General features: G+C 35.4%; 5 protein-coding genes across 5 annotated transcripts; 2 read left to right on the plus strand and 3 right to left on the minus strand.

Annotated features, from left to right (window-relative positions):
• Positions 1-327: 327 nt before the first annotated feature.
• BX664DRAFT_332294 (uncharacterized protein) lies at positions 328-1,243 on the plus strand. The gene is made up of 2 exons (XM_051545299.1): positions 328-566; positions 641-1,243. Exons 1-2 carry the CDS (start codon positions 431-433, stop codon positions 1,174-1,176), a joined length of 672 nt encoding a protein of 223 aa, XP_051399988.1. The 5' UTR covers positions 328-430; the 3' UTR covers positions 1,177-1,243.
• Positions 1,244-1,442: 199 nt separating this feature from the next.
• BX664DRAFT_365351 (uncharacterized protein) lies at positions 1,443-2,888 on the plus strand (the record flags this gene model as incomplete). Its single annotated transcript, XM_051548464.1, has 5 exons — positions 1,443-1,483; positions 1,542-1,813; positions 1,888-1,950; positions 2,013-2,105; positions 2,191-2,888. The coding sequence occupies 5 exons, from the start codon at positions 1,443-1,445 to the stop codon at positions 2,886-2,888; spliced, it is 1,167 nt and encodes a 388-aa protein (XP_051399989.1).
• Positions 2,889-3,086: 198 nt separating this feature from the next.
• BX664DRAFT_128297 (translation initiation inhibitor) lies at positions 3,087-3,979 on the minus strand. Its single transcript, XM_051539794.1, has 5 exons — positions 3,922-3,979; positions 3,822-3,857; positions 3,685-3,750; positions 3,468-3,631; positions 3,087-3,392 (listed from the first exon to the last, which is right to left on the minus strand). The coding sequence occupies exons 1-5, from the start codon at positions 3,941-3,943 to the stop codon at positions 3,285-3,287; spliced, it is 396 nt and encodes a 131-aa protein (XP_051399990.1). The 5' UTR covers positions 3,944-3,979; the 3' UTR covers positions 3,087-3,284.
• Positions 3,980-4,505: 526 nt separating this feature from the next.
• BX664DRAFT_332299 (FAD binding domain-containing protein) lies at positions 4,506-6,792 on the minus strand. The gene is made up of 3 exons (XM_051545300.1): positions 6,531-6,792; positions 5,372-6,473; positions 4,506-5,263 (listed from the first exon to the last, which is right to left on the minus strand). The coding sequence occupies exons 1-3, from the start codon at positions 6,647-6,649 to the stop codon at positions 4,598-4,600; spliced, it is 1,887 nt and encodes a 628-aa protein (XP_051399991.1). The 5' UTR covers positions 6,650-6,792; the 3' UTR covers positions 4,506-4,597.
• A 413-nt stretch (positions 6,793-7,205) lies between these two features.
• Positions 7,206-13,713, minus strand: BX664DRAFT_332300 (uncharacterized protein). The gene is made up of 11 exons (XM_051545301.1): positions 13,267-13,713; positions 12,937-13,179; positions 12,717-12,864; positions 12,472-12,634; positions 12,288-12,418; positions 12,006-12,201; positions 8,070-11,879; positions 7,886-7,998; positions 7,715-7,801; positions 7,525-7,633; positions 7,206-7,464 (listed from the first exon to the last, which is right to left on the minus strand). Exons 1-11 carry the CDS (start codon positions 13,319-13,321, stop codon positions 7,339-7,341), a joined length of 5,181 nt encoding a protein of 1,726 aa, XP_051399992.1. The 5' UTR covers positions 13,322-13,713; the 3' UTR covers positions 7,206-7,338.
• Between the last annotated feature and the right edge of the window lie 171 nt (positions 13,714-13,884).

Genomic DNA, 13,884 nt, shown 5'->3' on the forward strand with positions numbered 1-13,884 from the left:
CCTAAACGAAATAAAGGATAAAAGAAATGATATCATGATAAAAAAAAGTAAGTGGTGTTATTTTAATGATATAAATTAAGTAAAAGAAAATCAGATCAAAAAATGAAATAAAAAAAATAAACAGGGAGGAAAGAAAAATAAATCAAATAAATAAATAAAGAGAGAGAGAGCGAATTACTACTATCGTACAGAAATACCATTAAGATCAATCTATTATTTTTTTTTAAGATACTCCAAATTTATCTTTTATATATACCTTGAGACTCCTCACTTTTTTTTTTTTTGTTCATTACTGTCATTTCATGTCTTCTAAGAGAAAGGGAGGTTGTCTCATTTCAAACTCCTTCATTGCTCATTTCCAATTCTTTTTGTGGTACCTTATCTTTTTTTCTCCCTCTTTTCTCTTTCTTTACTTTCCTCCATCGTTCATATGAAGAAATTTCACTTCATTCAATACCTTCACTTTTGGAATGGTTTTATGGGTCTTATATTAACTGGTGTTCTCATCGGTGTAGCTGCTAATATCAAAAAATATGTTAATAGTGGTGCTGAAATTGCTGGTTTTGGTAAATATAAAATAAAACTTCCCTTATCACACACACACACACATATATATATATAATAATTGGTTTTTTATTAGGTAACTTTAATGTATTTGTATATCCAGCCACTTTTGTATACATGTTTATTCCTGCCATTACATCATTCGTCTATGGTATTATTCTTGCTTTAGACCCTAGTCCTCAACATCCTATTTGGATACCTTCAAAAACATTATCAAGTTCTATCGCATGTGTAGCTGGTGCTCTCCTATTTGCAAGTATATGGCCTGTGATTCCTGGAGCTGATGTTATGACTGCACCGGATGCAGCCATTAGTTGTTCATGGAAGGATTATATGAGTTGGTATACCATCTATGCTGATCCTGTTGCTTTCCCTTGGGTAACTTCTATTGATACTGCCTGTTCTTGCTTTACTGCTTCTGTTGGTCTTTCTTGGATAGTTACTTTAGGCTGGGCCTGTCAAGCTTTTATTTACTTACGAAAATCAATACTTGGTCACCGTCAAGCACAACCAAAAATCAATCATCGTGCATCACAACTATCAGAAAGAAGTATGAAAACAATGGATATCCTCAACAACAACAATAATAGTAGTAATAAGTACCAATATTAATTATGCAAATAAATTTATTTGTTTCCACTTTTCCAATTTGGTTACAAGATTACAATTTGAATATCAGCTTTTATTTTTATTTTTCCTTTTCCTTTCTCTCTCTTTTTTTTTTTTTATGTAACTTCATTTCCGTCATGCCATTATTAAAACATACCCTTCAAACCACGATCTCTTCTTTTCGTGTATTTTCAATCCATCGTCATATAGTCAGTCATTCTCGACGTTATGTCACTTATAGTCCACACAATCGAAAAGTACGGAAAGGCATGGGTGGTGTCTTTGAACCATTCCTACAACCAAGTAAAAAGTAATATTATCTCTTTCTTTAGTATCTCATTTACTCATCCATCTTTTTATATTATTAGAGAAGACATCAACCATTTTACTCCAGAAGTAACTTTGGCTGACCTCACCTTGCAAGGTAAGAGAGCGAAAAAGTATTTTAATACCAAATCGCTCACATTATCTTCTTTCTACGAAATGAATATAGATCTTTTGCCGCCAGACGATCAACTGGAACTCGAAATTAAACACAAACAGCGAAAACTTTCCTTAGAAGCTCATAAACAAGTTGTTCAATATGTATTAACAGCTTTACAAGACAGCCAACCATTGAATTCACAACAACTATTACAACGTAAGACAAGAGGAGAAAAAAAAGACAATAAAGAGTAATGTGTACTTATCGTACTTTGTTCTTAATATTTGTAGTTGCTGGAAATCAAAAATCAGAATTGACAGCTTTAGGCAACATGCTTTTACGAAGCTCAAAAGGTATAAAACAAGGTGGGTCTTAAGATACTGCAAATGACTGACATGATACTTTCTTTTAAAAGTCGGTACTCCTGTTTCACTGGAACTTTATAGACAAGCGATGGAACTCGGTGATGATCAAGGAACATTCAGTTATGCCAATATGATATATCGAGGTAAAAAAAAAAAAAAAAATACATATAAAAGGCGTGATGATCAAAAGTCAAAGTTCTAACAGTCATTTCTTCTTCTTATACATAGGCTATCGGGGTACAGAAAAACAAGAAGAAAAAGGGATCCAAATTTTGTCCAAACTTGCCCAAAAAGGACATCCATATGCGCAAATGAATCTGGCGTCGATTCTGATGCGATCAGAACCGGATAGAGTCAAGCAGGCGATTCAACTATACGAATTAGCAGGGAAATCAGGGATCAGCAATGCGTACATGGAATTGGGACGTATGTATCGACTTGGTTACGGTGTGCATCAAGATCATACCAAGGCCATGAACTATTTCCAAAAAGGTGCAGCAGGTGGGAATCCTCAATGTCATTTCATGTTAGGTGTTTACTTTTCCTCAGGACTCGGCACATCATCCAAAGAACCAGATCAAGTAAAAGCATTCAAACATTTCCAAAAAGCGGCCATCAAAGGATTACCAGAAGCTCAATACAACGTCGGTCTCCGGTTTTTAAAAGGACATGGTGTCGAGGCAAATATGTTCAATGCAGCTGAATTCTTCACCATGGCAGCATCACAAGGATTCCAATTGGCTCAAGCAAATCTGGCAAGTATGTATGTCGAAGGACGTGGCGTCAGGCGTGATGTGGAACAAGCAAAGCATTGGTTCGGGAAGGCTGCCGCGGCAGGTGGCCCCATTGGTAAAGAAGCTCAACAACAACTGGATCAATTATCGACAACAAATGAAAACGGTGGTTCCAAGTGTATCATCATGTAGTATTATCCTTTGTAGAATAGAACTAGTTTTATTTTGATAGTATAGATTTTGAATAGATTTCCTCCCTTTTGTTTTCATTCATTCTTGACACCAACATAATAAAAAATGTATTATACATTTCTTGTCGTTTTCAAAGGTTATCATGATATCGATAGGTAGGATCATCTTTGTACAGTCAAGGATGAAACAGATCATTATTGACGGTAGTCCAAAACTAAAAATAATAAAACGCCAATACACAGACACTGATGTTACTCTCACGGATGTGCATCGGAATGGTATCACCGTTTCAGCCTTCATATAGTCTTCCTACAAACATCATTCCCTAACATCAACCATCAACCAATAAAACAGTAATGGACAAAGAATATCGTTTTTATTTTCATTGTCATTCAACTAAGCTGTTACGCCTGCCAAGGCAATACATTCAATTTCCACCAAGACATCTTTAGGAAGACGAGCGACTTCAACACAGCTTCTAGCAGGTTTATGTTCACCAAAGAACTATACAAAGAAAAAGAAAAGATCAGTCAGTCCGATGCTCCCTTTTTTTTTTCCTCTTCTAAAAAAGACACCTACTTGTTCATACATTCCATTCATGGCAGCAAAGTCATTCATGTCCTTCAAAAACACGGTAGTCTTGATCACATTGTCGAATTTAGAACCACCTGATTCGACAACACCACGAAGATTGAGCAAACTTTGTTTCGTTTGTTCAACAATACCACCAGTAACAAGGTTACCTAAGACCAAAAAAAAAAATGAGCAGGTGAAACGACACCTTTTTTATTTTTACCAGTAGCAGGTTCAAGTCCAATTTGACCAGAAGTATAGAGTATACCATTCACCAGGACAGCATGAGCTAAAAAAAAAAAAAAAAAAAGGAATGTATATGAAAAACGCGTTCTTGAAGAGTCATCCATTTAGTCTTACAATAGGGACCAAGAGCTTGAGGAGCATCAGGACTAGCTGTTATTTCAAAGATTAAGAATGAGAGACGGTAGAAGAGAATTACCTATATGTCCATACTTACTGATAGGAATTAAAGAAGCCATAAGTGTGAAGAATAACAAGAATGAAAAGAAAAGGGGAGGGAAGAAGGAAATTCTTCTTTTTTTTTATATATATATCGATGACACAGCGGAGATCCTGAATTTGCCTTTATTTGATTGGCCCAATTCACTGATCAAAAAAAGCTCTATGATTGGAAGTGCATCATTACAATGTTTATTGTTTGAAATGGATGGCCATCATGATTATTTCTGTTCTGTATCTTTCTTCCGTTGATGAAACCGTGGTATTAAAAAGAAATAAAAATACCATCACTGGGTTTTCCAACATGTGTCATTTGGATCCATCATCATTTGTCGTCCACCAGAATCTTACTACAGTATAATTTCTACAATAACTGCATCATCATGTCGTCAATATCCATAGGATGCAATCACCCTTCCCGTAAGACAACCCAACTTTGTTCTAAACTTCATTGAAATCATTCACATAGACAGGTAGTTAACAACAATAAATTCTCCGAGAAAGACCATCCCATTGTACGACCTGATATTTTAAGACCTTTTTTTTTTATCATCATCAGAGAGAATATTGTTTTGGATAATTGTACTTTATTGATGGAAGCCAAAAAAAAAAAAAAGGGAAAAGAAGAAAAAAAAGAAATGTATATATATATAACTAAACTAAAATCAACCTAATTATTTCTTGAGAGTACCAATGATAGCATAAGGAGCATACTTTTCCACAACATCAGGTTTGTGCATCATGTTGAATTCTTCAGTAGCATCACGTCCAGCATAGATCATAATAGCCTTCTTGCCTCCAGGATGTTCACTTAAAAAGTCAGTAACATTCAAGACTTGACCATTGACCACAACCCAACAATCTTTATCAGTATTGTGTTTGGCAACATCTTCCAAAGTATATTCACCCATTTTTTTAGGTTCATCTTGTTTTGAAGGTTCTTCAGCAACAGGAGTAGCAGGAGCAGGAGCGGAAGGAACAGAAGAGGAAGCAACAGGAGCATTAGAACCATCACCCACATTAATTTCAAGATTAATACGACCAGGATCAGTAGGATTGACGACCAAACTAATACCAACACCTCCATTCAAATGTTGAGCAATGGCACCAAGACGTTGTTGAGGAGTTGAAGAAGTTTGATTGATGAGTTGACTATATTGATATTTAGCTGCACTTTGACCAGCCACACGACCAAATACAACACAACCAAGTAAAGAAGAACCTCCAAGACGATTGGCTCCATGTACACCACCACACATTTCTCCAGCAGCAAATAATCCTGGTACAACTGAACCACCAGCACTTTTGATTTGTGCTTCTGGAGTGATTTCAACACCACCCTAAAACAAAAAAAAAATTAGAATTAAATTTTGCACGTGTTTTTTTTTTTTTTTTTTTTTTTGTGTGAGAAAAAATCTCTTGTCATATTTTTTTTTTTTTTTGATTACCATAGTATAATGAAGGACAGGTTGCATATGAGCCACATAAAAGTAATCAGACATTTTGATAGGGACATTATGGAAGAAACGTTTACCCCAAGGATCCTTGATTTTACCATCAGCAATCTTGTTATAGGTTTCAAAAGTGTCAGCCAACTTGTTTGGAGGAATACCCATTTCTTTGGCCAAGGCTTCACCAGAATCAAAACGTTTCATTAAACCACGACCAGCATAATGACGACAATGCCATTCGATTTCCTTGGAAGCAGCAGTGTTGAGGACCAAACGGATAGGGAACTTGTTGTTTTCCCACATCTTACCAGTCACATAATCACGATGACCCAATTCATCACAGAAACGATTGCCTTCATTATCCAAAAGCAAACCACCACAACCACGAAGAGCTTCAGCAGCCAAGAACTTGACCTTTGCATCGGGTTCTTTAGGATCCACAAGCCCAGTAGGATGTACTTGCACTTTTTCCAAATCAATCAAATTAGCACCAGCAGCAGCAGCCATCTTGATACCATCACCAGTACAGTGATCACCGTTTGTAGTTGACAAGTTGAACAATTCAGGTCGATTGGCTTTAAGAAGAGAATTTGGACCAAAATCGGCAGCATAACCACCAGTAGCAAGTACCACAGGACCATATTGTTTGTATGTCTTGCCATCAGCTGAACTACCCACCAATACATATTCTACACCAATGACATTATTGTTGTTATCACGAATAAGAGATTCTACCTTGGCTTTCTTGATGATATGAACACGTTCTTTTTCTTTCACGGCCAATTCTTCCAAACCTTCCATCAATGCATAAGTAATGGTCATTCCAGGGAATTGTTCCTTGCCACGATGTGTACGAGGGAATGTATGTCCACCCAAACGAGAAACAAGTGAAAGATCCAATTCAAACTTATCTTGAAGCCATTCCACAGCTGAAGCTGAACGACCCGTCAATACATTAATCAAATCAGGTCTAGCCAAGTCACGAGCACTTTTCAATGTATCTTGATAAAATTGTTCAACAGAATCCTTGATACCTTGTTTAATTTGAGTTCGAGTCAATGCTCCATTGATACCAGATGTTGCTTTAGTAGAGTTACCACTATAAAGGAAAAAATAAATAAAAAAAATAATTCGCCGTCTTTTTTTGTTTTCTTACCCAAAAAAGGGGTTTTTGTCTAATAATAAGACATTACCACCTTGTTCATAAATAGTATGAGCAGCTGAAAGACCAGAAAGTCCTCCACCAACAACAATGATTTGATTCTTAAGTGACATGTGGAAACTAATATAAGGGTAGGGGATAAAAAAAAAAAAAAGTAGTGTGTGTGTGAAAAAAAAAGTAAAATGGAAAAAGAGCGAAAGAGAAAGAAATCTTTTCTCCTCCTATCTTCTCATTTTCATCATGCAGTTCTGTGACCGGAATTTACCCCGCTTTCCCTATGCGGCTCTAAGGATTTGCCTTATTTTAGGCATTCATCATTATCACCTGACTTTTTTTGAGTTCAATTTTGTCCGCGTTATATGTTTATATATTTCAACATGTGCATCTCACACACTAAGATTTATATTTTTCATATGAAAAGATGAGATCGTCTCTTTATTTGGTTCAATATATATATATAACAGTCAAAATTTATTCTGTGCTGGGTATTAAAAAAAAAAAAAAAAGAAGAAAACATATAAGACATTTGAGGGATGTAAACATAATAAAAAAAAGAAGCATACAAAAAAAAAAAAACTATATATAAATAAATAAATTCTAAAGAAGGTCTAAAAACGAATGATGATAAAGAAGAAATGAATGAATGTATAATACACAAAAGGAATGAAATAAAAATAAAATAAAATAAAAAATAGGGGTGGGAAAAAATGTAGAATAAGTGTGAATAAAAGAAAAGAGAAAGATTTGTGTAATGAATGGACTGAGTTGACTTGTAAGTAGTACTTGTTATACATCTTATTATCTATTCCTTTTGTTGTAAAGAATACATTTGATCCAATTTTGCAATCCAGTCCAACATATCCGATTTTGATGCCGCCTGTAATGTATATGCATTATTATTGGTATATAATGAGAAGACATGATGTCGCTATATCCAAAGTAAATAAATAAATAAATAAAATGTCAAATATTATTATTATAATCTTACTTGTAAAAGTTTTTCCAAAGCTTTGTTATGATCTACCCTGACTGATGAAATATTGATCACTCCAAGTTCATCTTGTTCATTTTGATGAGCATAAATATAAATATAAGGTCTATTAAATAAAATGAATCAGCATAAAATCAAAAAAAAAAAATCAGATCATATTCTTACTAATTTTTTTTTTTTTTTTTACCTTTTTACAACACACCATCGTTTTATCCATTTGTCATCTAATGGATCTTCTTGATATGCCAAATAACCTTTTTTGGTGATGTTGTTTCTGCATTAAAAAAAAAATAAAAATAAAATGATGATTTGAATAAAACTATCTAAAAAACTGCTACTCGTTTTTCCTTCATCTTACGTTTGTATCACTTGTTTCACTTCAGCTAATAATTTCGTGCCTTTCCAATAATCTTCTTGACGTTCATTTAATTCTTGCATTCCAGGTATAGGAGGATCTTGACAAAGGTATATCTAATTTAAATATATATAGATATCAAATCATTTTAGTTAGATTTCAAACATATTTATTTTTATCTACTTACATCTTTATCAGTTCCTAATCGACAAGTCCATAAATCCAAAGCTTTCCGTAATAATGTTTGTTGAGTATTATCTTTATCTTTCACCCATTCATATTTCTTATTATTATTGCTGTTGTTGTTGTTGTTGTTGGTATCACTTTGGTTGTCGATATTGCGATTTTTGATTGATGATGCATGTTGTAGTTGATATTTTTCTTTGGTCATGGCACCATGACTTGTTTGTGATCGAGCAGCATGTAAAGTCAAGACTTGTGAGGTAAACATGACTTGTTCTTTCAATCGAATACGATCTTGAATATGTTTGTAATCATTGATCAAAGAAACACCACGAGGTCGCCATGATGTCAAATAAACTTCTTCTCCACGGACATACTTGGAAGCTGTATTTAATCGCCAAAGTTGACTCACACGACGTGTCATCGGAGGTCGTAGATGTACTGTAAAAAGGCCACTACATTTGCTAAGATATTTTGATCCAGAGGAAGCACCACCAAGAAGTTTCTTAATACGGAATGCTGCCGAAGGTCCATTACCAGCTGAACTGTCACGACTCGTTACCCTGATTGCAATTTCCATACTGAATTGAATAGGTTTAGAACATTTCTCGGTTTCCACTTCCCATGTCACTTGAAGTAAGATGCGTGAACGTGCAGCTGTCAATCGATTCAAAAAAAGACATTCGTGTTGTGAACTATCCCATGCACCTTGAGCCACTAGTTGACTTGTTCCATCCTTGTTGTAAGTCACAGCATGTTGTTGTGCCAAAAGTTTGATTGGAATATCTTCATGTGATTGTGCATCAATAAGTCTACCCTTGGCATCTAATAACTTGATCTTGCCTACAGTTACCTTGGAGATGCGATTCCATTCAAATTGTCGACCAGAATTGTGTGATAATGTGATAGTGATACGTCGTTGTAATCCTTGTCGAAGGTTAAATACACCGCGATCCAACGGGTTTTCAGATAAAGTTTGCACAGGCATGTAGTCTCCATTGGGAAGAAGTTCAGAGATTTGGATCCAAGCCGCAACATCATGTCGTTCCATTGCCAAAAGTTCATCTTCAGATCGTCGTTCCATAGGAGGTAATCTATCAGGTGATACTGTTGTTGTTGTTGCCGATGAATTTATTGTTGTCAGTCGATCATCTACATCGCTACCAAGACTACTGTTATTTGTTGCCAATAAATCCGCCAACCGAGGTTTTTCCCTTTGATCATCCCATCTTTCATATTGATCCAAAACACGAGGACGAGCTACACCATAAACTTCGAAAGAAATCATATCTTGACCAAATACTTGAAGCATACTTGAAGTCACCGTCATAGACAATGTTTGACTATAATCCAAAGGAATAATGGATGAACCTTCAAATCCACTGACAGGATCGGTTGCAAATAGTTTCTCCGCGGTAGAATCTGCAGGAATACCACCAAAAGAGGATAATCGGAATTGCACATGGACTTGAGTATATTCAGCTTCATGAAGCCCACAAAGTTCCAGTAAACGTACTTCAAAAACAAGTTGTTGACCGACCTTGAGCGCTGGTGGATTGGATTGCTGTTGAGGCTGAGGTAAAATAGGATTGTTGTTATTATCATCATCCTTTGTAGATGAAGGGTCTGATGAATAATCTTCTTCCTTGCTGATAAAATTGTCATTGTTGTCAGGTTGTTCGTGGCGATGAAAATGGGAGGAAGAAGGTCTTGATGCTACAGGTGAAATCAGTACACGAAGCATTCCTTTGACTTGGCCAGTAGATCGACATATGATTTCCACAAAACTTTCATAAGGTTGTTGTAATATCAGGTTTCGTACCGATGTTGCTGCACTTCCAATAAACGAATATTTCGGACTTGGCGTTTGATAAAACGGATCTTCCCAATTCAAATGTGTACGATAGACTGGCTGATCCCTGTAATTAAGTAAGTTCTTCATTTGATGCAGTCGTTTCTTGAGTTTTTCCAAAGACCAAATGTAGATCACCTGATGTTTTCTATCCAAGACACGCACTCCAATACAAGGTTTGGACACCTCCATAAGATCCGTATCTCCATCAGTATTGAATTGATGCAGACCAAAAGTTGATTCCCAAAAAGATGAAGGATTGGTAAATTGGCCATCTTCCACCACCGTAAATTGATAAGATGCTTCCTTTTCCAGTTCTCTTGAGATGATGTTGGCTTCTTTGAGAAGTGCAGCATTGGTCAGTACCACTTCTGCCATAGATACGTATTGTAACTTTTTCCATTGACGGAACACTTTGTAAAGTAGTGTACGCTGATGATTGCTGATGATAATCCCATTGACGTCCGCAGAAGTGTTATCATTATCGTTGTTGTTGTTATTATTGTCAGTAAAGGAGAATTGCATGGACATTCGATTGATTTTGGCTTCGTAGAATTGTTTCTGTTCATTCAATTCCTTTTGTAATCGTTCTTTTTCCACCATGATTTTTTCTTCATATTCATTTTGTCCAAGAAGGGTTGTCACTCCACTACCAGTGCTTGTCAGAGCTGTACTAATAGTTTCCAAATCAGTTGCTGTAGATTGTGCGGAAAAATCATCAAAACTGAGCAAACTGCCACATCGTGTACTCCGTCGTGATTTTCGTATTTTCGTAATATCGTCAAATAGTTTTTCCAATTCATCATCTTTCATTCCATTAAAGTTGCCTTCTTTTGAATAATAATTGCGAACTGCTTCTAGCCGTGCATAGTTCCAGTCCATCAATTCAGATCCACCAGGTGCACTCATCAAAGTTGTTGTAGGTGATTCAGATCGTTCATGATGCATAGCGTCGTTTTCCATTGCATGAAGTTCTGTATGTAATGCTGAGGGTGATGAGATACTAGCCCTTTCTCTTTCGCGACGTACTTCTTCAGGATGATTAAAGCGGAAGATATGATAGTTGCCAAGAATAATACGGTATCCACTATGTAATCGTCGAGGTTCTGAAATACGCATACCGTTCACCATCACTAATGAGTCATTTTTCGGATGAAGGGTCACCACACCATTATCATTGTCGAACCAACAATGTTCATCTTGAATATTTGATCCACCAAGTGTAATTGTAGAGACACCGTCATTGTTGCCATTTTGAGATGAATCTGTTTGCTGCTGTTGTTGCTGATCTATTGTGTCGTTACGGCCAACATGCGTAATACCTAATTTGAGTTGATACATAAGACATTCAGACATCAGAGGATCTTCATTAAGATTCACAAGATGAGGCATTTTCTTTGGTGCATAGACGCCAACATTGTTTTTGTGTACTGCAATTCCCAATTCTTCCAAAGCACGTTCCCGCTCAATTTGAATAGATTCCGTTCGTTTGAGTTTCTCTTCCCAAGTCTCATTCAGATTGGCCAATAGTTTCTCGGAGCTTTGCAATTGATCAACGATTTCCATCTTCGTCATTTTCTTCTTGTTGCCTGAAGTGTCAACAAATTCAAATTCTTGATTATTATCAGTGATGGATTGAGTTGCTTTCATAAGAGGTTCATTGTTGCTATTGGCACTATTGTTTGCTGTCAATTTGAGAACACTAGCTGCGGCAAGTTCTTCCACTACTTCAGGAGCATATACATGTAGTCGATTACGTAAAAGTTCCAATTCTTCTTTGAGTTCTCGAATCATCTTTGCATTTGGATCTTCATTGATCACGGCCTTATTCTTGATCTTCTTTGCTTGATCGGCATAACGTAAAGTACTTAATGTTTCGTCATAGTCGGCAGGTGAAATGGCAGCTATCATTGCTGTTTTAGAGTTACCACCCAAGGAATCCTTTAATAACCAAGTAAGTACCTGCAGTAACAAATAAGTAAATAAAAAAAATAAATAAATAAATAGGAGTATCACCATAAATAATAGAACAATGGCGTTTTTATTTTTTTTATTTTTCTTTTTCATTTGAATGTTACACATACTTACCGAATCACGATATGGAATAAAACTGTCCTTTGGTTTCTTGTTGCCCTTTTTTGAATCAGCTATAGATTGTTCAGCCAAACCAGCAATCACTTTTCCAAGAGTAGTGAGGGAACGATTAATATTGGCACCTTCTTTCAATCGAGCACCAGTAGCACCTGTACTATTCGCACGTTCACTTCCAGCCAAGTCAACCAAACTAAGAAAAAAGAAAGAAAAAAGAAAAAGAAGGGGAAGGTTAGTAAGCAACCAAATAGTAACAAATAATCATCATCATTATTTTACCTAATCCGAGCCACCTTTTCAGTTTCAAGCTTTGTAAGTTCGTCACGTCTTTTTTGAGTCAAAAATACGGTAAAGACAGCATGAGATCGAGATGATGTTTCATTCATATTGGTAGCAGCCACAGTTCTAGCCTAAAGAGAATATATCAATGATGATGAAGATCGAATTTTAATATTCAGTTTACCTTATTTCCTTCATCCATCAAGTGATTAATATCATCAAAGGATGTGACAACAAGTCGAGATAAATCTTCTACATAAGGACCTGTACTTGGATGTTCACGTACTTTGAGATTTCCCTTATTTTTTGGATTGAGTAAATCACGCACTTTTTCGTTATAAATTTCACTACATAAAATAATAAGTTTGAGAATGTAAAAAAAAAAAAAAAAAAAAAAAAAAAAAAAAAAAAAAAAAAAAAAGACTTTACATATAAGAAACTTCGGCACCATAGGTTAAATTGGGATCAGTATTTCGATTAATGCGATTGAAGAGTTCCATACAAGTTCTTGGTATAATACCAGTATCTTCACCATAACCCATCATTGAATAAGATTTTCCAGCACCAGTTTGACCATCTTAAAAAAAAAAAGAAAGGATAAATGTAAATATAAGCGACTGAGGTTCAAACAATACTAAGATTGACTTACAGGCAAAAATACAACAATTGTAACCATCAAAAGCGTGATTCAATAAATCTTCCCCCAAATCATTGTAAACGGTTTCTTGATCGGCATAGGATGGATCATTTTTATCTGCAGACCAATAAGATTTGTCAAAAGTGAATGCCTTGCGATCTTCACTTTCTTTTCCAGTCCGAGCTTCTTCAGGTTTGCTAATCACGGTTTGATCGCCTTTCATTTCAATCAAAATAGATGCTCCACGTTTTATTTCTAATAGAAATAAATAAGTTTAGTTAAAGAATATTATTGGTTTTTTTGTTTTTTTTTTTTTTTGTTTTTTTTTATTTGGTAATATACCTCTGGAATTCAAAGGTCGACACCGAACCACCACCTTGATGTTGCCACCACTCATTCTTACTTGTCAAAGAGGAGCCACGTAATGTAATAAAGTGATAGAAATACAAAGTCGAGAGTGTAAAAAATAAAATAAAATAGATCGTTTTGTTATTGTTGTTGTTCTTGTTTGGTGTAGTTTTCAGTATGTGGATGACGCAGGACAATATATAATAATGATGAATAAGTTTGAATAAATAAGTTTTAAATGAATAAATGTGTATAAGTTGTATAGCTGTCAGGTCAATCAATGTACCTGAAGTAATTGAAAATATTTCAGATGAAAAGAAGAATAAAAGAGGGTATATATACGTATGAATAAGATGATATACAATAAATAGCACTATCCTCTATAAAATTGTATACAAATTTACAAGGGGTTAACAGTGCATAATAGGGCAAAAAAAAAAAGTGGAAAGAAAAGAGAGAAGAGGGGAAGTCAATCTGAACGAGATATAAAAAAGGAAAATGGGAGCAAAAAATTAGGCGGAGGGTGAAATCTTGTAATATGTGTTGTTTGTGTTTATGTTTATGTGCGTATGCGTGTGTACTGTTGAGAAAAAAAAAAAAGGTAACCAAGGG

This window comes from Halteromyces radiatus (assembly GCF_025201355.1).
Source record: "Halteromyces radiatus strain CBS 162.75 chromosome Unknown BX664scaffold_4, whole genome shotgun sequence".
NCBI classification, from domain to species: domain Eukaryota; kingdom Fungi; phylum Mucoromycota; class Mucoromycetes; order Mucorales; family Cunninghamellaceae; genus Halteromyces; species Halteromyces radiatus.